The following is a 22,881-nucleotide window of genomic DNA, read 5'->3' on the forward strand; positions in this document are numbered from 1 at the left end:
AGCCTGCACTTGCTAGCAGCCAGCCGCTGAGCACAGGCAGCTGCCTTGGGACCAGGACATAAGGTTGGGGGAGAAAGGGGACTGGGTTACAGCAGGGAGGGGAGGTGTTTGGCTCTGGGGAAGGGAACAGGAGGAGAAGGGACGGGGATTGGGTTGGGAGTATGCTCCTGTGATGGGTCAGTTGGGACCAGCACTGCGTCCAGCGAGGGGGGTTGGCGGGAAACGGTGCGGCGAGCAGCAAACCCTCTGCCGCTTTGCAGGGAGGCAGGGGAAGCCCTGCGCAGCCATCCGGGCGCCTCACCCCCTCTCCTCCAGCCCCGCTTGTAGGCCGGCAGCTGAGGAGTAACATTAGTTCGAACCAAGGGGTTTGATTCGAATTAACATGTTCTGGAATGCACTTCCTGGTTCCAATCAGCTGGCAAGCAGAACAGCGCGCAGGCAAGATTATGCTAATAAAGCATGGGATATTTAAATTCCCGCTTCATTAGCAATTTCGTTCGGCTACATTTGCATCCCTAGTTTGAACTAGGGAGCAAGTGTAGATGTACCCAAACTTTCTTTGGGATATAGACAGACAGCCAAATTAGTCTTGTCTATTTCCAGCCTATGTAAGTCCTGTTTTAATTTATTTAATTTCTCCAGTTTATTATTTCAGTTTAGTTTTGTTCCTTTTTTTTTTTTTTAAACAAATGTACTAACTTTAGATCTAAAGTCTCTCCACAACCCTGTTTCTTTCTATTCCTAAGCAACACCATGTTCTCTCCATTTAAATCATTTTCCTTCTGAACAGGATGGGAATTTAACAACGCTTGAAGCACGGTTGTATCCTGGACCCAGAAGAACCTTCTCTACCTGGTACTGCAGTAAGTGAGGGAGCAGTGAATGGAGACTAAGGCCAGGTCTACACTATAGGGGAAATTCAAATTAACATATGTAACTCCATCTACAATAATTATGTAGCTGTAGTCAGCATAACTTAATTCAAGTTTCCATACCAGCCTCCCACTGTGAGGATGATAAGAGCAAATGCTCCCATCAGTTTCCCTTACTCCTTGCAGGAGCATTGGCCACTGACGGGGGCACTCTTTGAGGTTCAATTTAGCAAGTCTTGACTAGGGATGTAAGCGACTAGTCGACTACCCTGTAAGCATAGGCTTATCAGGTAGTCAAATCGACTAGTCACTTCCTCAGCATCTTGCTGTCTCTGTATCAGAGGCAACAAGGAGGAGGGAGCAGGATCTGGTGCTGAGGGAAGCCAGCTTAAAAGCTGGTTCCTCCCCACCAACACCGTTTCCGTGGTGGAGGACGAAAGTGGTCGGGGAGGCAGAGATGCAGCAGGAAATGGTGCAAGCGGGGACTGAAGCAGTCCCCACTCATGTCGGTCTGACTGCTATGCCTCTACCTATTAAATTTAGAAAGAGCCCCATGGGGCTTTAGCTACATTTCAAAGGCAGTGCAGTAGGAACCCAGGGCAAGTGGGACCTCAAGGAGTCCCTACTCACCCTGGTTCCCCGCCTCTGCCTTTGAAATGTAGTAAGAGCCCACAGCTCTTACTACATTTCAAAGGCAGAGGCGCAGTTGGAATAGCGAGCACTCCATCCCCTTATCAACTAATCAAGTAATCCATGGAAATTCCTGATTAATCAAAATTTAACATCTGTAGTCTTTACTATATCTGTGAAATCAAACCCTGGAAGATCGACTGCAGCAGCATCAATGTTCCCCAAAATGGAAGACATGACCTAGGCAGTGCAGGAGGAAAAACGGTTGACAGAGAGATTGCAAATTGTGTCTCCTCCACAAAATTTATCCACATAACCCTTTCCCAAATCTGGGAAGCTGTTACAGCTACAGAAGACTTGCTTTTAGAAGGATTCTACCTTTTTGCTATAGCAGTTAGGAAAGTACCGCCCTACTATCCTGATGGGAACATTTGGGTAAAATCTTAGAAAAGGGTAAAATCTCCAAGAAATTCTCCAACTTTTAAAACACCCGGGAAATTAAATACAAAAAACTTTGTATTAATGAGATATTAAGGTGGGAAGATCCAGCAGCAAAACACCAGAAAACCCCCAGTTAATGATGTCCCAATATTAACATTCTTCTATTACATATATTTAGTTTTTTCCATTCTTCTGAAATTGTATTACTCTTCTTATTTTTACACACAGAGATGTGCTGTGTGCAATGTGGCCGAGTTAAGAGTGCTGGAGCAACATACTGGAACTGCTTGATCAGACTCTTGATCTGACTTCTTAATCTCACAGTTAGTAATATATTATAGAAATTGTTGTTAAGTGTGAATATTTTTGTTGTTAACTGCGTATACAGAACACAAACAGATTCTTAAATATATCTATGCAAAATTACATTTTTTATAAGGACCATACTTTGCTTCATTTAGGTATGTTTTTCTCTTTACAAATAAATCACATTCATTTGTAGATTCTTCAGGAATGTTTTAGCTTTAAATTATAAGACATAACATATAAAAGAATTTATAATTGGCTAAGCCACCAATGTTCATAACTTCCATGTTTAAATCAGATCACTTATTTCACTGTGAAATCAATTTACCTGTAAATTCACTAATCCTCTATGTTTTGATAATGAGAAGAAGTCTTAGCAAAAATAAAGGTGTAATTTAACAATACAATTATCAACCAAGTTAAACACTTTAATTGGCTAATTAAAGCTAATTATCTATTAAAATACTTTAGATCTGAATAGGGGACAGGATAGGGGACAGGATAGAGGTCTCTAAAAGCAGGAGTTGGGTGGAGAGGGTGCATCAAGAAAAGTTCATTAGTTCCCATAAAGAAGGACTAGAGGACACCAAAGGAAAGAAATGGGTAGCAGGCTTCAAACTAGTAACAGAAAGTTGTTCTTCACAAAGCAAAGAGTCAACCTGTGGAACTCCTTGCTGCAGGAGGCTGTGAAGGCTAGAACTACAACAGAGTTTAAAGGGAAGTGAGATCAAGTGATGGAGGTTGGGTCCATGGAGTGCTATTAGCCAGGGGGTAGGAGTGGTGTCCCTGGCCAAGGTTTGTGGAAGGCTGGAGAGGGATGGCACGAGACAAATGCCTTGGTCACTGTCTTCGGTCCATCCCCTCGAGGGTCCCTAGGGTTGGCCGCTGTCGGCAGACAGGCTACTGGGCTAGATGGACCTTTGGTCTGACCCAGTACGGCCATTGTAAGCTCAGGGCTCAGGGTTGGGGTTCTCAGTGGACCACCTTGATTTTCATGCACACCTGCTCCTGGGTGGCCAGGCTGGCAGCTCTCCTGCCCTAGATGGCCACTTTCCTGTGCCTAGTGCGGAGGTCGTGGACAAGGTCCACGATGTCCGCACTAGCCCAGGCGTGTGCCTGCCTCTTGCGGTCCCGGGCAAGCTCCCGGGAGCCGCCAGCCTGGTCCCGGGAAGAGGGAGAGGGCTGGGGGGCATCGGGTGGGTGGCTCGAGCCGTGCCAGGTGCAGGGTCTGCTGGCTGGGTGCTGGCAGGCTTGCATCTGGCACCGGCACCGTAGCCAGCCCGTGCCCCTTTAAGGAGTCCGGGGCCGGGAGGGGGGCAGACGAGTTTCCCTGGTGTTGGCCAGAGTGGCCACCAGGGAAACCTGGGGAGGGCTAGCCTCCCACTAGTTCAAATTAAGGGGCTACACACCCCTTAATTCGAACTAGCTAGTTCGAACTAGGCTTAATCCTCGTAAAATGTTTTCCTAGTTCGAACTAAGCGCTCCGCTAGTTAAAAACTAATTTATTAATGTCTTGGGCTTGTGTGTTCAGTTTACATAAATGCTAGCAGCACTTGTCTGACCCCCGCACCCAAATTCCATTAACAGATTTAGATGCTGCTGTGAAAGAATAAAGGGGGCTCTTCTAGCTCAATATTCCATTCAGATATCGGAGTAGTATGAGTGGCTCTCTAGGGAGAAAATATTTAATGTTTGGAGTCTACATAGTGTGAAGACTATTTATAAACGAGGCCAAGAAAGGTGCCTGCCTGCTCACAGAATGGAAGACAAAATAGTCACAATGAATTTTAATTAAAAGTTAAGACTAAGAGTTCTACAAAGGTGGTAAATTGCATCACAAACATGAAAAATAACATGCTTTTTGTTTATAAACTACCACTTTTTACTTGTTTTTGGCAAATATATCAGTATTACTCCATGCTGAAATCCAAACAGTTGTCATGTACTACAGATATAATTTGTAATCAATGAAATAAACAGAACAGCACCATCTAGTGTTCAAATTCATTCTCCATAAATCCAACACATCATTTCCCATTTGTGAATGACTATTTAAATTCACGTAATCTAAAGAAAAATACTTAGTAAGCATACCACCTTGCCTGGCCTCCCTACACTGATGCCCCTCAGAGGCGGCAGCAGCACGGGGGGAAGAGGGAGAGCGAGAGAACAAGTGGAAGCGTGGAGACAGCGCTGGAGGCAACCAGCTTTTAAGCTATCTCCCCCCAGCACTGGCTCCTGCTTCCCAGGAGTTGACTACCCAGTAAGCCTGGGCTCATCGGGTAGTAGACTAATTGACTACTCTTTTACATCCCCACTCTAAATAATATACCATAAAGCATTTGCAAAATATATAAGACTTCAAATGTTATCTAGAAGATTTTGTTAGATTAAAATGTAAAGGAAAGAAAATTCATGTGAGATTTAGCATCACTGAATTGTCTGTATGAAGAAAAAAACCCTATAGAAACAGTTGTCCTAATTTTCATATATTAAATATGGCAACAAGCCACACCAACTTCAAGTCATTGAACAAGTTGCAGCATGTGAAGACTATGTGAAACAGTAATAGGTAAAGATCTAACACAGTAAGAGGACAAGTATGTTCTTAAATGTTTTCCCTATCAATATTCATTCATTCTAAAAAGCAGTTCTAGTTTTCATAATCATATAGATATGAAGAGGCTACTTAATAGAGTTGTAAACTATTTAAAATGCCCTAGAGACTTAGAGAATAAAGCTTATAACTAATCACATTATCATGCACTTCTCAAGGAAATCTATTTCTTCTTAGTACAATGTGATAAATTATTGGAGACAGTTTCATCTAAAGCACTCCACTGTCACAGCTGAAGGGTGTCAAACACATATGCCATCAGATAGTGATATCTGAATAATAATAAGCAGCAATATATGTACCAGGACTGGGTTTTGAGTAATAATGATGTTTTCCAAATAATAAGAGTACTTTCTGGATTCTGACAAAAAGATTTACATTCATCTTGAACATGTTCACTACATTTTCAAAATGAAGCAAGAAAGTCAGTCTTAAATTTATTTAGTGATCCTTCTCCTTGCTTGAATGACTTGATATTATTTAAAACAAGAATACTGAATAACTTTCTTTCACCAAAAGCAATCTATTGAAATTTTCATTGTAACTTAGTTCCACTGGAGCATTGGAACCTTAGTTAGAGGTATCTAGTTATCAAAATGTAACAAGGCCATACAGCACATTTTTCTTACCGTGATTTGTTGCGCGGTAATGTTTTAGTATCAACCGCAAACATTTTGGATACAAAGACAATGACTGGGGCTGTATCTTCACTGCTGCATTTCATGAACACTAAGAAAATGTGAAAGGAAATCAATATGTCATTTTCAAAAAATGGTGGATACAAGATGTCCTGTTTTTGTATGCATTATACATACATTACTTTTTCCTTCTATTTTGTACAGAACATGTCAAAGGGTAAATTAACAGCAATAGGGGCATTGACTTAACATTAATATTTGATAAGTTTGCTTATACTTTCAAGACGTTTCACAACATGAAATCAAGAGAGAAAATTTGTGAAAATGAAAATTCTTAAATATTAAAATATTTTAAAAAAAATTACAACCTTAGATTAGATTACACTGAAAAGAAAAGAACAATACTAGAATGCCCATACATCTAGCCTACATGTTTCTCCACTGAGGTTAGCGCCTGCATGATTCTCCACTGATTTTAATGGAGGTTGAGCAAACAGAGCTCCTTGCAGGACAACTGACATAAAACCTCAATATGAGGTGCTTGTATAGTATTTCCTTCTTCTCAAATTCTGTATATTTGAGACCACTGTAAATGAGCTTCATTATTCTACAACAGCCTTTACATTTATTGTATATTTATAAACACAATATTTTTTTTAAACTGGTAAAAAGCAATGTCAAATACTAAAAGTCAGTTATTCAGAGAAATTTCTTATAAAACATAGAAAATTAACTCTTCTCTTTACTTGATATAGTCAGAAAACACCCTGTAATTATTTGGCCAAACAACCTACAGAACTATTATTATGAAACAATAAAACATTGTCATTAAAATAGCAAGGAACATAATTATATTTTCATAACTGAAAACAATCAAGAGACATAACAAGGAGATTTCCTCTGATGAATTTTTATTGCCATAATTTTCAATCTGGTTTATGAAGGTCAATATATTAATGTCTTGCTTTATTAAGAATGGCTTATAAGCAAGCTTCTCGTGTGCACTGGATCCCCCACCCCAACATAAACAGAGGCAGTAGTGTTGGAGAGTGGGGGAAGGGAAGGCTGCATGTAACCCTGCACAAAACTGATGAGCATAGGACTTTCACACCCTTACTGTTAACTGGACAATGATGAGCTCCATATGCATGGAGCTCTGACATTCTCTCAAACCTAATATCATTGTTATGGAAATCAAGTTTTGTAAATATTTAAGTAATGTTCACAGACATACTTCGAGCTGTTATTAGCATTTTAAATATGTATCTTCCTTCTACTCTTAGTTCTAGTGGAATAATTCCTAAAATAGAATATTGGGGCTCTTTTTATTACATTCTGTAATAAACATGGGTCCAATGCAAACTGAACTTTTCACACAACCCAAAAATGTGTGGTTTCCTATTTGATTACATCCTTTCTTACACAAATCTGAAAAATCTGATTACAGTTTCTTTAGAATTTCTAGGATGTAAGGAAATCATTTTTTGAGGAGTAACGGTAGTTCGAACCAAGGGGTTTGGTTCAAACTAACGCGTCCCATCATGCACTTCCTAGTTCGAATCAATTGTGATTCGAACTAGCATGCCGGCAAGATCATGCTAATGAAGTGCACGATATTTAAATCCCCACTTCATTGACTATTTTGAATGCCTGCATTTGTATCCCTAATTCGAACTAGGGTGCAAGTGCAGACATACCCAAAGAGAAACAGTATGCAGTCAAACGTTATCTGTACAAAATAATTTTCATACTGCCTCACAATCAAGTCCCAATCCTGCAAAAGCTTCCATGTATGTGATCTCCTATGCCAGGGATGGGGAACCTAAGGACCAGATGCAGCCCTTGGCTTGCCTGGATCCGGCCCCCAAGGCTTGGGGCTCCTGATCAGCATTAGGGAGCCCACGCTGGTGCTCCAGTCTCTGACTGTCCTCACATGGGACTGGAACACAAAAAAATCTATACTAGCCTGGGCCCCCATAGGCTCTGGTGTGCAAAGGGAATGTCTTTCTGCTTCTCAGTTGGGGGCCACATCAGTGAGGGTTTGGTTTTGGTTTTGGTTTTTTTTGACTTCTCACTTGTGTGCAGCCCCCAGCCCAAAAAAAGTTCCCCACCACTGTCCTACACCAATCGCAGAGTCCCACTGACTCCAGTATGGCTATGCACAAAGAAGGATTTGTATATGTACAGGTACTTGTAGGATTAGGACCACTATATGCTTGCTCATGATTAGTGTAGAAGCTTTAAAAAATCATGTATAACTCTTAATAGCTCTTCTATAACTGCCTTCATCTGAGCAGAATTATTCATCTTGGGTCATTTCAGTTTCTGTTATTTTTAATAATTTGAATCAGTGCTGTATATCAGTCTTGATATGCTTTGCTTACAGAGCTTAAGAACCCAACATCTGTTCCATCAATAAGATCTGTAGTTATTGGTGATACGGTTCTTCAAAGGAGAAATAGTTTGGTTGAGGCTGGCAGTACTGCCAGTAGCTGAGATGAAAACCTGGCCTCACTGAAGTTAATGGCAAAATTCCTATTGGACTGAAATTAAGTTGTTGCCCAGTTAACCTTTTATTTTTGACTTTTATAAATGTGAAAGTTAAAAAAAAAAAAGTAATCTTTCATGTAATTCTGCCAAAACAGTAAAATTATGAAATCGAGATTACATCTTAAGAAAGTTATGTAACTATTTCACCAATATTATATACAATGTTTAAGATGTAGGAAAACAAATGATGCACAGATCGTTATTTTTTCTTTTGGCTGAATTTTCTAATCTTATGCAGCTGTCTGGCTGGAAATGACCTTGTGATAGTGCTACTGTGTTTTTTAGATATTATACTACAGCAGGTTGTTAAAAAAAGTTCCTAAAATGGACAGTTAAACTGATCAAATTTTCACTTCTATAGATAAATCATATCTATTCTTAATAAACATCTGCAATACTAAGTACAAAAAAGTTTCCCTATTCAAATGCCAGAATTAATTTCCACATTTTTTTAAATTATGAAGCATTTTCTCAATAATAAATCTATATATAATCATGGTTTAAATTCTTAATGCTATCTTCAAGCTTTCTACTATTAAGTTATTGTCAATACAGGATATAACCCAAGACTCAAAGCAACAGCTTCCTTTGGTATGCACAGAAGTTTCCTATGGAAAAAAATGAAGATCAGTCTGCTAGACTACCTTTTCATGCTTTACTAGGTACACTAGACTAATTTGTTTTAACACAACCTCAAAGGTTATGGAAAGACACAGCAAACTCAACTGAATGCGATTTTTACATCATCAGATCGTCAGCTGGCAACAGCTGATTAATATACCTGTAAGTTTAAATACCTACTCACTATATATTTAATTTGATATAGCATTCAATTCCCTCTCCATTACATTTGCATTTAGTCCTACACAACAGGAGACAATGCTTATACTACTTCTCCTACTCTCAAAAACCCTGTATAAATAATTTCAAGACTTCAACATACTGTATTTGTGATTTGAGACATGTAAAAGACCTGCAACAAACAAGATCTTAGAAATACACTGAACGATAAAACAAGATGCCTAACACTCTAGCAGAGCATAATCAAAGGTCTGGTAAATTATAGTATGTACATTAAATGAAAGCAACGAAGCAGAGGTTTTACAGATAATCATGGCCTGAAGACAGTCATGCCTAGTGCACTTAAAAAAAGACCCAACCATGATGTTATTTTCAAGCTGTTGAGAGAACATTTACTTACCGTTTTTCAGTTCTTGAGTTTCTGGGGGTAGAGATTCAAAAGTTCTAACTCCAACACACATCAACTTTTCTACTCTCTCAGCAGTGATATCAAGAGGACTGGGGAGTTTACTGCACACCATAGCTGAATCACATTGTTAAGGATGCATAGCAACCTCATATATGGTTCTTTACTAACTAGAAATTAAGATACCTGTATTAATTAACTAGAAATTAGATGTCTGCATCAGACTTTTAAAATATATACTTATGATCAAATAAACGACAAAACAGAAGCACACTGTAAGCCTATCCAACCTCAAAAAAATGCATAAAATTAGATGCACTCATGCATGCAAGATCACCAAGATGGCAGAAATCAGAGATTAATTATTTAAATGTAATGAATATTAGAACGGAGAAAATAGGCCCATCAGTATATCTATGTGGATGGTATAAAATGGTTTAAATTTCAATCACTGTATCAAAATAAGGGAAAAGACTGAAAATTTTACAGGTAAAATTCTTTGAAATTCATTAGGACCTATATCAGCAAATATCAGATTAGAAAGGAATAAAACCACTTTTTTAAAGGATAAATAGAATGACCCAGGTAATTACAGGCCTGTCAGTCTGACATCACTTCTGGGCAAGGAAATGAAACAGCTGTTAGGGGACTAGATTCATAAAGAATTAAAGGAGGGTAATGTAATTAATGTCAATCAGCCTGGTCACGTGCAATATAGATCCTGTTAAAATAACTAGATTTTTTTTAATGACCCTATAAGTTTGGATGATAAACTTTTGTAACACTGTTGTAATATACTTAGACATTAGATAAGGTGTTTGATTTGGAATTGCACAACGTTTTCATTAAAAAATTAAAACCAGATAAAATTAACAAAGATAAGTTCTTGGTGTTGCAATATTTAAGATTTAAGTCAATGACCTAGAAGAAAATATAAAACCATCACTACTAAAGTTAGCAGATGATTTAAAAATTAAGGAAGAGGTAAATAATGAAGATAGATCAATGAAAGAATGCAAACTGGATCTCTTCGTAAATAAGGCACAAGCAAATGTAAATGTATACATCCAGAAACAAAGAATGTAGGTTATACTTACAGGATAGGGAGCTCTGTCCAGTAAAGCAGTGACTTAAATATATTTGAGCTCCCAGTGTGATGCTGTGGCCAAAAGGGCTAATGCAGTGCTTGGATACATAAACGGCAGTATTCTGAGTAGGAGTAGAGAGGTTATTTTACCTCTCTATTTGGCATTGATGTTGCTGCTGCTGCTGCTGCTAGAATACTGTGTCCATTTCTAGTGTTGACAATTCAAGAGGAATGTTGACAAATTGCAGAGGATTCAGAAAAGAGCCATGCAAATGATTAAAGAATTAGAAAACATAGTAATAGTTATAGACTCAAGCTCAATCTATTCATTTTAACAAAGAGAAGGCTAAGGGGTGACTTAATTATAGTTTATACCTACCTATTTAGGGAACAAATATTTGATAATGGGCTCTTCAGTCTAGCACACAAAGATGTAACACAATACAATGGCTGGATGCTGAAGAGAGATAAATTCAGACTGGAATACGGTACAAGACTTTTAAAAAGTAAGGGTAATTAGCTATGAGAATGTATTTTAAAGAATTAGTTTCGGGGAAAGTCTCTGACCTGTGCGTCGGAATCTATGAACCTCCCTCAATATTCATTGTTGGACTGAAAAAACCTTCCTGGCATAAATTTAATTTTCTCAAAATGTTTCAGTTTCAACAAATGTATTTTTGCATAATGTTTTATCAAAACATTCCTAATCATGCATAGCTGCAAAGACTTCTATGCAGAAACGTTTCCATCAAAACCAGAATGACAATACAGGCAGTCCCCGGGTTACGTACAAGATAGGGACTGTAGGTTTGTTCTTAAGTTGAATTTGTATGTAAGTCGGAACTGGTACATATTGTAGGGGAAACTCTAGCCAAACATTTTTTTTAGTTTTGGATAGCATAGGGAAAGGTTAACTCCCCTCTAATGTTTGTTTTGCTGTCTGTTCCCCTGTTCAGAAGATTTCACATCTATTTCTGTCCCTGTGACAAACTCAGGACTAAAGGAGTAACTCGTCAAATACCAAACAGCTCTGCACCATGCTTTGAGCTAATAGCTTTATTTCCACACACCACCCAGGGTTCTAGGAGGAGGGTCCTTTTTTTGCTAACACAATGAGGCCAGCACTTTGTTTGTTTTGGTGGAGTCTTTGTTTGCCCAGGGAGCCCAGCATGTATAGGGGGAGGAGGGGCGGAGAGGCTGCTTTTGTCTGCTGTTCGGCAGCCTGTTGCTGGCAGGGGGGGAGGGGGGAGGCGTGCAGGATGCGAGGCCGCGGGGGGGGGGGGGGGGGGGAGGGCAGCAGAGGGCTTGGGGAGGCACTTTTCCTCTGCCCGGCAGCTCTGCAGGATCCCTGTCCCTGTGGCCAGCTGCTGCAGTCAGAGGCCAGTTGGAGCCGGCCGAAGAGGAGGAGGAGGTGGATTCTAGGACCCAGGTGAGCGCGCCCCGGGGACGCTGCTGCGCTCCGGGAGCCCGGCATGTATAGAGGGGAGGAGGGACAGAGAGGCTGCTTTTGTCTGTTCGGCAGCCTGTTGCTCAGGGGAGGGGGCAGCCTGTTGCTGGCAGGGGGAGGCACTTTTCCTCTGCCCGGCAGCTCTGCGGGACCCCAGTCGGAGCCGGCCCGAGGAGGAGGAGGATCCTAGGACCCAGGTGAGCGAGCCCCGGGAATGCTGCTGTGCATGTGCGGGAGTTGCCTCACCCCGTTCGTATCTAGGGATCCGACGTAAGTCGGATCCACGTAAGTCGGGGACTGCCTGTAGTTGATACAATTTGTATTGACTACACAATTAGTCAATAAGGGAAGGTGCTGGGTGTGCAGGCAGCCCACCTCCTACTACATTTAAACTGCAGAGCCATAGCGGGGGTAGGTCCTGGACCAGCAAAAGATAGGACAGAGCCAGGACCGCTGCGCCTTTGTATTTTACAAGTAGTAACAACTGCTCAGCTCTTAATAAATTTAAAAAGCTAGTGCACAGCTGGGGGGGACCCTGCACGAGCCAGGAATCAGCTGTTCCAGCTTGCACTGGGTCCCTCCATCTGCACATTAGCCTTTAAATGTATTAAGAGCTGATGGAATTCTGCCTTTTACATTCAAAAGGCAGAGCTGCAGCGGGGCTAGCTCCCAACTGCGGCTCCTCTGTTTATCGATTAATCAACTAGTTGATTAAACTAAATTTAACATCCCTAGTCACAAAACAGAACTGATACTGAGTATAACCCTGGTGAGAAGCTGAATCAAAAATAAAAGGCTTGCAGGAAAAGAATACTGCATGAAGAGAGGCCATGTTCACATGCCTCACTAACTAGTCAACAACAGAGCACATTAAGAATTTAGAAAAAAATTATATGAATAATTAATGAATAATGTCTAGAAAAGTGACTTGACAAAAATGCAGCTTATTAAAAAATAAGAAAAGAAAGAATTAAGAAGATATTAAATTGATAAAGTAGACTATTAGATGAAACTAATGGAATTTATTGCAGTGCCAAGACATCCTACATAGCCAACAAGATATCCACTGAAACAAGCTATTGGAAGACTGGAGCAGATTTTGACATCAGTAAGTGCTCCCAGCATCAGAAAGCAAATGTTTAAGTTGCAAAATATGACTAACCATTAACCCTTCTTGAAAAGGGAGCTTTTTTAACAAAACGCCAGCTGGATTAACTTATTCACTTCTTTTCAAATAAATTTTTGTCAGCTGTTTGATATACAGTGGGCATGAATACAAACTCTATTTTCCACTGCACAGTGACTCTAGTACACATCATAGTCCATGTTGTGATACATGTAGAAAACTGGGCCCATTAAACTAAGAGTTAACTTCAGTACACCTTCCCGCTTCCCTTGTGCAGGTGTCCAAAGGAAGACCTATAAAGAACAGTAATCTTGGCAGAAGGGGATGCAAGGGAGAATGCCTTCAGGAGAACTACATTTTTATAATGACACACATTAAAATTATTAGTTAAAAACGATGTATAAAGGACTATATATATTAGATAGTGTGTAACTGAACAGTCGTGTAACTGCATCAAATTTTAGAGGTTACACAACTATTTGATAGCCCCTGGTGGCAGGGCCAGCAGCCAGTGCACTCCCTACTCCACTCCCGGGAAGCCCACTGCCACCCCACACTGCTGCCTCTATGAGAGGCAGCAGTGCAGACTGACAGGAGAAAGCTGGTCTACGAGGGGAGACAGTTTAAATACCAGCTTCCCATGCAGACCGGATCCTGCTTGCCACCCTGTGCTGCTGCCTCTCATATAGCAGCAGCATGGGGGGTGGGCACCAGCCTCTGACCAGGGGGTAGGGGGAGGAGGCGAGCTTCCCATGAAAAGAGCCTGCTCTGCAGAAGACTCTCCTGCCCTCTCCTCCACACTGCTGCCTCTCATAGAGGCAGCAACATGGAGGAAGGGAGAGCAGGCAGCACTGTGGAGCCAGTGCTGAGGGGAGCTGGCTTTTAAGCGGTTTCCTCCCAGTACCAGCTCCTACCTGCCCTTCCCCCCCATTGCCTCTGTGGGAGGCAGCAAGGGGGCAGGCAGGTCCACGGAGCTGGCATGTATGGAGAGCCAGCTTAAAAGCCAGCTCCCCACACAAATTGGCTCCTGCTTCCCCTCCTCACTGCTGCCTCTCTATCAGAGGCAGCAGTGTGAAAGCAGGGGTGTGGTTCTGATGCTCAAGGGAAGCCAAGTTAAAGACAGTTCTCCACAAGCACCAGCTTCTGCCTCCCTCACTTGCTATCTCTGCTACAGGGGCAGCAAGGAGAGGATGCGTATAGTTGACAGGATTAACCAATAAAACCAGGCTTATTGGTTAATCATGTAGCTGTTTACATGTTGACATCCCTTTTTTTTTAATATCTATATATTATATACACACAAACACACACACACACACACACACACACACACACAGAGATTTTGAAAAAAATACTTTACACAAATACATAGGTAACCACTCTTTGAAGTCTAAGAGCTGCCGATAAACCACTGAATAGCTTTTTACTTAAGGATACAGAGCACTGCCTGGGATATGGGTAACCACTGACTGCAAATGGCACTGAGATGAACTTTAGGATCTGAATGACGTGACTCACGTGCACCAATTTTCAATCCCAGAGAGGAGACAATTTTATCCATTTTCTCTTTGTCTCTATGGGATAAAAACAGAATGATATGTAACAAGCATCTACAGTATTCAATTGTTATAATCAGAATATAGTCAACCACCTTAATCTCTTCACACAGCATGTGAAAAGGATTCCAAGAGAATATTGGGACCTCTCCTACCTTTTCATAACAGCTTCATATAGACTCCATATATTGTCCAAAACCAATTGCACAAATAGAGGTTTCTTTCCTTTTGACTAGAAGAATAAACACAATATTTAGAAGCCTGAATAAACATTACACAGACAATAGCTTAGCATTGATCAGTTTCACAATGAATAGGTCTGCACAATTAAACTACCTACCTCCGTAAGTACTTTTAAAACCAGTCATATTAAATTAACTTTGTTGGTAAGCTATCTTTATATAAAAGTGAGGTAATTCAAGAACCTTAATCAAATTTGAATTCAGGATGTTACGTATCGGGTAACTGACTAATCGAATAATCAATACATTTTTGCATCGCCTATTCAATTAGTCAATATGGGCGCCTCCGTCTTTGAAGTGAAAAGCACTGAAGTCTGGGGTCAGTTGGAGACTCCCCCCCGACCCTTGGCTCTGTGAGGCGCTGCTGCTTTGAAACGCAGTGGCAGCGTTTCAAAGCGGCAGCGCCGCAAGGAGCCCGGGGTCAGCTGGGTAGTCCCTAGCTGATTCCAGGCATCACATGGCGCTGCTGCTTTGAAACGCAGTGGCAGCGTTTCAAAGCGGCAGCGCCGCAAGGAGCCCGGGGTCAGCTGGGTAGTCCCTAGCTGATTCCAGGCATCACATGGCGCTGCTGCTTTGAAATGCCGCAAGGAGCCCAATGTCGGGCTCCCCACAGAATTTAAAGTGGCAGCACCACACGGAACAGCTGACCCAGGGCTCCATGCAGCACTGCCACTTTGAAGTACCCCGCTCTGCTCCCCCCTTGCTGCCTCTATCTGAGATACAGCAAGGGGGGAGGAGCAACTAGTCGACTATCCTGTCAAATATCCGATAAGCACATTGCTTATTGGATAGTCAACTAGTCTTTCACATCCCTAATTTGAATGGAAAAGTTAGTGGACAAAATGCCATCAAAAAAGTAAAAGAACAAAAGTTTAATTTTTAAGAAGAGAGGACTGAAATACTGATCATGATATTAAATGGGTGGGGAGAAAAAACTCCTCTGTTCTCCTAGGTACAATAGTGGAAATGCTTCATACAAGAGAACTCAAGATTCTCAGCCCCAATGGACCCTTTCCATAGGCTAAAAAACTATATTCAATCCGTGAAGCAATGGCGTTACTCATACGGCAAGAATCTTCAGTCTGGGAGGCTACTTTTACGATGCTCTCCTGAAGCAAAACAGTTCTAAAGCTAGAGGAATCTACAAAGAGCATAGAACTGTCATAGTGGCGTCTACACACCCTTCCTCACCCACCAGCAGTCATCTTGCATTATAGAGGCATGGCTAGTATCTCTGTACCCTGATGCCTGCCTACTGGTGTGCCTTGTATATTGGGCATGGAAATGAGGCATGCAGGTGGTGTTATGCTGGCTCATACTCAAGAGTTCCTTTGTGCAAGAGGAATTCCTCCAAAAGGTGATTTATCACCAATCTCCTGAGGCAAAGCTGCCCCAATGAAGGGGAGGCTATTAATTCAATTTGTGCAATATGAATTCAAAACCATATTGACATCAGAATTTTCAAACCATACTTTGGGGAACAGAATTAGAAAATATCAGGCCACAGATGAGATAATGTATAATCCTTGGATATTTGACAGAAAACCTTATATCTTTCCAACAAAGATAAAAAAGGTCATAAAGGAACTTCAACCCAGCAATATTACCTGGTCACCCTTCATTATCTTCTTTGCCTTTGTATTTAGATAATAATCTCCCCACAAGGTCTTCAAAAGTATTCCTTGTTTGATTCCAATCTTCTGGCTATACAATTTTGCAAAATGTTCAATGCTAAAAGAAAGCAAAAATCTATCTTGATACAAATATGTAAGCACAACATTACACTTAGCTATCACACGATTGCATATGTTGATAAGTAGTCTTGCATTTTTATTTTGCTCCCACAGTTTCTACTGTTTTTTCTTTAACTCAGGATGCTTAATTTTTAAAATAATATTTAATGTACATCTGCCTTAGTTTGAACCTTTTTTAAAATAAAGGCCAAATTGAAGTGTGAACCTATATCTTAACTAAAGTAACTGATGTTTGTATAATGCACTGTCACACAACAGGAGAGCAACCGTGGACAGGGGCTGCTCTAGCTATCCACAATGGGCCTAGGTGCCCCACAGGCAGCGTCTGCTCTGACCGGAACACTGGAGAAGTCCCTGCCAGCAAGGTGCTCTGGTCTGCTGTTGGCAAGGGCTGCTCCAGCCCAGTCGGTGCAAAGCCTGCCCAGAGCAGTGGAGGAAGGGGGGTAGCGGGGAAAGGATGCCTGCTCCAGCCCAGCAATAGGCAGTAGGGCTACTCCAGCCAGCCTGGAGCATCCCCTCCCCCCCCCCTTTAATCAGTTAACCAATATGTTTGACCGCTTAACCAATTAAATGGGATTTTGCATCCCTAGACTAGAGGCACTCTTTCAGACAGGTACATTTTAAGATGCAAGATGTTGGCTTAAATGGCCTAATTCCCATTCAGAAATAAAACAATAGCTACTACAGATCATAGATCACCTGAATAATATACTCACAGGAAGATTTACGCCAACCTTGTTAAGCTTTGTCAGCCATAAAATGAAAACATCTGTCTTTAAGTATATATTTCATTATCATACATTCTTCAAAATTGCTCTTGGCATTTATTATGGAATATGCTTCCCAATTTTTAAAATGCACAGTACTGTTGTACTTTCTGATCATACAAAAAGTACACTCATGGAAAAGGCAAAACAAAACATGTTTTATTAAAAAACACACACAAAAACACACATTTTACCTCACACTTGGGGCAGTTTTTCCTGGTATTTGTAGGACTTAAATAATTACCTGATATATTTTAATAAAAAGGATACATCTATTTTGCATCAAATGAGTGTTGCTAATCTACTTCTAATTTGATCCACTGTACCCAAAAGGCTATCTTTTCAATAAAAAACACTTTAAACACTAAGAAGGGAGAGAGAAATAACTGTAAAACTTTCATTTCTACATTGTAGTTTGTATATTAATCCTTGTAAACAGAGGAAATAAGAGTTAGATTTTATATAGAGAGGAGACATAGTCAAATGTATACATGTGTATAAGATGAGGGCAATGCTATTTATACCATACTAGTATCCAATAATCTATCTTTGGAATTCATAAAGGCTGCTAGCTAGTTAGGACTTGACTCTCCTAATGAAAGACATTAATAACCTGCCCAAATCAGTAACATATAAGTTATGCCTCTGAAAAAATTTCAAAAATGTACTTTTTTTTCCAGAAGCTCACCCTAAGGCTTTGGAAGCGGAAAAACCCCTCAGAATTTGTTGAATGTCAAAGTCTGCAGTATATAGATTTACTACATCCTTTCAAAACCTGTACTTGATGAGAAAAGCAGATGTGTCATTCTCAACACTGGATCAGGCTAACGCTATCTAATGACTTCATTTACTCTACCATGAAAACATGGAATCTCCTTAGGAATAGTACCACAAAACATTATAACAGCCCCAACGTGCCTTCATTAAGCAAATGCTTCATTGATCCACATTTCACCAGATGGTCATGCTGGCAGCCTAGACAGATTCTCCTGAGATTAATTAAGAAGAAAACATTCCTTTTTTCATTTAATGGAATTTCTACCACTGCCATCTCTAAACCAGACCATGCTAGCTACTAAAAAAAGAAAATAAAAGTTTAAAACCCCCCACAAAAAACGGTCCTTTCATCCAAACAGTTTTCATCCAACTTCAGCAAAAACAATAAGCATTTTTCTGATGATACAGAAAAGAAATACAGAATAAGCTGCAATTCATCAGGAAACTATTGCAGACAACAGCATCACTGTTTAGTTTAAGCTGTAGGAAGTTGTATACTTCAGAGAACAAAATAACAGAAGCTATTCTATTACTTATATATAGATATAAGAAAGAAAAAAATGATGTAAATCAAATAAGATTCCAACATGAGACTCATGAGCTCCAGAAGTGCTCCCTTGGCTGACTGTTCTGTATATGGAGAATCCAAAATACAACTCACTAAGAATATCAAGTCTTAAAACAGAAGGAAAAAGTTTCTATATTTTAGTAATCCATCAATGTAATATGTGGGGAATCTTAACATTGAGTTGTACTGTCTTTTGCAAACCAGCTTGGGACTATTTTTCAAACTGAACTGGTAAGCATTAAGAATATTTTCATGTACACATTTAAACAGTTAACCAATGAAGCTGGGCTCATCAGTTAACTTCATGGTTACACACAAGCCCCTCCTCCATGCTGCTGCTTCTGTATCAGGGGCAGCAGTGGGGGGAAGGGGAGAAGCAGGTAGTAGCCAGTGCTCACAGGGAGCCGCCTGCCTATCCCCCTCCCCACATGCTGTATCAGAGGTAGCAGCACAGGGAAGGCAGGCAGATCCACAGGAACCGGTACGTGAGGGGAGGCTGCTTAAAAGCAAGCTCTTCGTGAGCACCGTCTCCCACCTGCTCCTCTTCCCATTCCCCGCTGCTGCTGCGGAAGCAAGCAGCTTCCCGAGAACTAGTACATGTGGAGATACAGCTAAAATGCTGGTTTTCTATGCACACCAACTCCTGTAGAGCTGCCCCCCCACCACGTGTAAAGGTGTAACCATGGAAAATTTTAGCAGTTACACAATTACCAAAAAAAGCATTTTAACTTCCCTACCGGTTATCCTTTCATATCCCTATATTATACTGCCATATTATAATCAGAAAGCTTCTCTATTCTTTCTAACATAACAATGTATCAAATGCACAAAATGAGCAGAGGTCATATTGGGAAGCTTAAACAACAACAAATCAGCTTGTTATTATTTATTTACATTTCAGGCTTTCATTACCCTCACATCCAAAGCTCTGAGCACCTCAACTTATATTTAACATACACAAGAACAAGCCCATAACAAATACCAAGTGAACACAGACCAACACAACTCCTCTTCTCCCTATCTGACTAGATTTAATTTTATCACCATGCATGTGACCAAGAAAGCGTAAAAACCCATTGAACTTTCTACTAACAGAAATACTTTTTTGCTACGTATCAAATGTTAACTGATTTGAAACAAACTGAAACAAAAAAAACCGTACACCAAGCTAGTACCTGAGAAAAAAATATTATGCACTGTAGCTCCAATCTCAATCAGCACTCCTTTAAACTATTTCCATCCTGTGTAGCCTTAAAAATTCCCACATAAATGTATTGTTATGAACACTTTCCCTTCATGTCATCTAATCTTTGGTTCGACAACATTCTCTGTGTATTAATCAATGCTACATCAAGAATGAAATATGACAAGTGGTCCCTGAAAGTCTATCGGTGTTTTTTTCCTGTGTCAAACCTTGAAGACTGGGGTCATCCCATATTCATATAACAGTTATTTGTGTTAATAAAATACATATATTTTTCTGAAATGTTTGCATACAAACCATCTTCAAAGGAATTATAAATGCAACAGAAGAATAAAAAATATCAGACCATATATAGCATTAATTTGATCAAAAAGCACGTCATTCACCCAACATTGATGTACAAGACATGTTCATCTTTCCATTTAACAATCGTAGTGGCTTTATGATCACAATCAGCTTCAGAAAAGTGGTTACATAATTTATGAGACATTAGCAAACACTGTTCTAGTTAGAAACAACAAGCAGTCTGAGCTAAAGAGAAAGCTCTTAAATGGCTCAAACTTTCAGCTTTTTATTTTGTTAGCGAACCACTGTAGCGTCTTATTTAAGGAACATATTTTTACATTGCTATTTACCACTCAGTGGTTGAAAAGATTATGAATAAAAATATTTAACACATACTAATACTATGCAATTATGTTGACTTATTTCTAAAAACCTGAAACCTGATTTTTAATCTTTAAAAAAAAATTCTTACATTCTTGCTAATATTACAACCATGAAAGCTGTAAATTGTTTAATTACTTTGGTATATTAATAAAGTATTTTGAGAACTGCTGAAGAAAGATACAGTCTAACTGAGAAGGAGAAAGACACGCCCCACATTCCCAGAGCCAAGGGGGGGCCCAGCTTAGTAGTTTTTGTATGCTCTAGCCCCATGGTGGAGCAGCCAGGGAGCTGGAGCACCAGCACAGGCTCCCCAGTGCAGAGAGGGTCCTGAGCCTCGGCGGTCAAATCCAGACAAGCCAGGGGCTGCATCCAGCCTCTAGGCCTGAAGTTCCTCACCCCTGGTGTAGAGGAAAGAGGCATAGCACCAGGATCCTACCATTAAATATTGGAATTGCAGTACTACTAATAAAAAAGTTATTTCCATTGTATAGTGAAAATCAGAGGGATAGTCAGCTCAAAAACAATTAACAAATTTCTTGCAACGTGGCTAGCACAAATTTAGATTATTGAGAAGTGAAAAAAATCTAATGTCCTTTGCACCATTTATACTATTAGTTTACTTCCCGCATGTGATTCTGAGTAAATAATGAAACTAAAGCAGTGAGTTTGCTTTCTAGTTCTTATGCAGTGGCATAGAGCACAAATTCCAAAAGGAACTAATTAAATCTAAACAAAAGACCAGTTTTAACTTTTCTTTCTTTAAAAGAAAAACAACTCGTTGGAATTTAATTTTGTCAAATCGTCAAAAATATAAATTTTGAATCGAAATTAACGGGCAGTACCCCTTTAGGTACATGTTAAAGACAAAGACAAGCACTCCACCTTGTGGAAATCCGAATGTTTACAAATCTTTATGACCTACTACCTATTCTGAAACAAGAAGCTAAAAGAGGCATTTAACATAAGTAAGTAAAGAAATTTAACACACATATATCCTTAACAACACACTATGAAATATGTAATTCTATGCTTTCTATAGCTGCTGTATGCTTGATTTCTTATGACTGAATGTAATATTTCTGCCATCACTATATAACTGATGTGTAAGTATCTGCTGAAATAGAAAAGGAAAACTTCACAGAAGGTTACAAGAGAACAAATATGAAATTTGTGTGCATGCAGAAACATAGAAGGCAGAAATTAAACATCACAGTAGAAAAAAATTTTTTTTGAAAGAACATAAAATCATCAGAACTGTAACTGCCAAGAATCAAAACACTGATTATTTCAAGGACATGAACTGAAGTGTTGGGGAAAAACAAACTATTCCACTCTCGCATCCAATTGAAAAATACAAAATGTTTACCTCTAAAAATACTTAAACCAATTCAAAAGACTGTTCAACTGCCTTAGAATTAAATATATCTTAGTATTAAATATGGTAAATGACATTTCAATGAAATCCTAGTCTTATTTACTTACCCAAAGCCCCAACCATCAATTGCACTGGCAAATACCACATTTCCCTGGTCTGGCGAGAAATAAAGATGTGAATCATCAGTATCTTCCAAGCCAGCACTCCAATCATAAACTTGATCTCCATGTACAGAATCTGAAATCCCCTGAGTTTCTGTTTCTCTCTCAGCTCTTTCTTCTAGGACTTTAGAGGTGAAAAGAGTTCCAGTGATTGCATTAACCTAGGGAAGAATATGTAAAACCACAGAAATGTATAGTTTGTGCTCTAAAACAGTGTTTCTCAACCGTTTTTTATAAAGTACCCCTTTAAAAAAAAGTTATAAGAACCTCCAGTACCTACAGTTTTTAAACACAATTTTATTTTTTTACCACTGCAACACATTTGTTTAAACAACTTAATCGTAGCTGGGCGGGTGATTAAATTTTTGGGTGTAAAAAGTGCAAAAATAATAAAGCACTGTAAAACATAAAACAAAAATTCAATTGTCTCCAAATTTCAGTTGTGTTGACGTACCCCCGAGACTTCTCTCGAGTACCCCTAAGGGTACTCGTACCACTGGTTGAGAAACACTGCTCTAAAAGACTGTGAACAACTTGTGCACTCTTTTCAAAAGAAGATTTTAATTATCTAATCATGTGATTGGTGCTTAAACATCCAAAAGCAGCTTGCATAAGCTTGGCAAAAAAAGTTAATATACAGACATTGGTGGATGAAATCCTAGCCACAATGAACTCAGTGGGTGTTGTACCATTGACTTCAATGGGGCCAGGATTTTACCCAGTGTGGAATACTTTACAAATCATATCTAGTCTTAATGGGATTTAATTATTTAGTTCTCATCTAAAAAAAACCTTATTCTTTTTCACAATGAGAAAATAAGTAACAAATAAAAACAAAAAGGAGGATATGACCTCTATCAAACCTTTAATGAAAAATCAATTTAGAA

The 22,881-nt window shown here is 39.7% G+C and overlaps 1 protein-coding gene across 2 annotated transcripts in view; it reads right to left on the reverse strand.

Moving 5' to 3' along the window:
• The window catches only part of EFL1 (elongation factor like GTPase 1), a 190,388-nt gene that overhangs the window by 153,669 nt on the left and 13,838 nt on the right, over positions 1 to 22,881 (reverse strand). For both annotated transcript variants that reach the window (XM_006139255.4, XM_075897120.1), the window contains exons 7-12: positions 21,941 to 22,155; positions 16,327 to 16,450; positions 14,633 to 14,709; positions 14,359 to 14,495; positions 9,256 to 9,378; positions 5,496 to 5,595 (exon numbers count right to left, since the gene is read on the reverse strand). In XM_006139255.4, the coding sequence (XP_006139317.2) occupies positions 5,496 to 5,595; positions 9,256 to 9,378; positions 14,359 to 14,495; positions 14,633 to 14,709; positions 16,327 to 16,450; positions 21,941 to 22,155 (776 nt within the window). The remainder of the gene's footprint in view (positions 1 to 5,495; positions 5,596 to 9,255; positions 9,379 to 14,358; positions 14,496 to 14,632; positions 14,710 to 16,326; positions 16,451 to 21,940; positions 22,156 to 22,881) is intronic.

The sequence above is a fragment of the Pelodiscus sinensis genome, chromosome 14 (assembly GCF_049634645.1).
Source record: "Pelodiscus sinensis isolate JC-2024 chromosome 14, ASM4963464v1, whole genome shotgun sequence".
NCBI classification, from domain to species: domain Eukaryota; kingdom Metazoa; phylum Chordata; order Testudines; family Trionychidae; genus Pelodiscus; species Pelodiscus sinensis.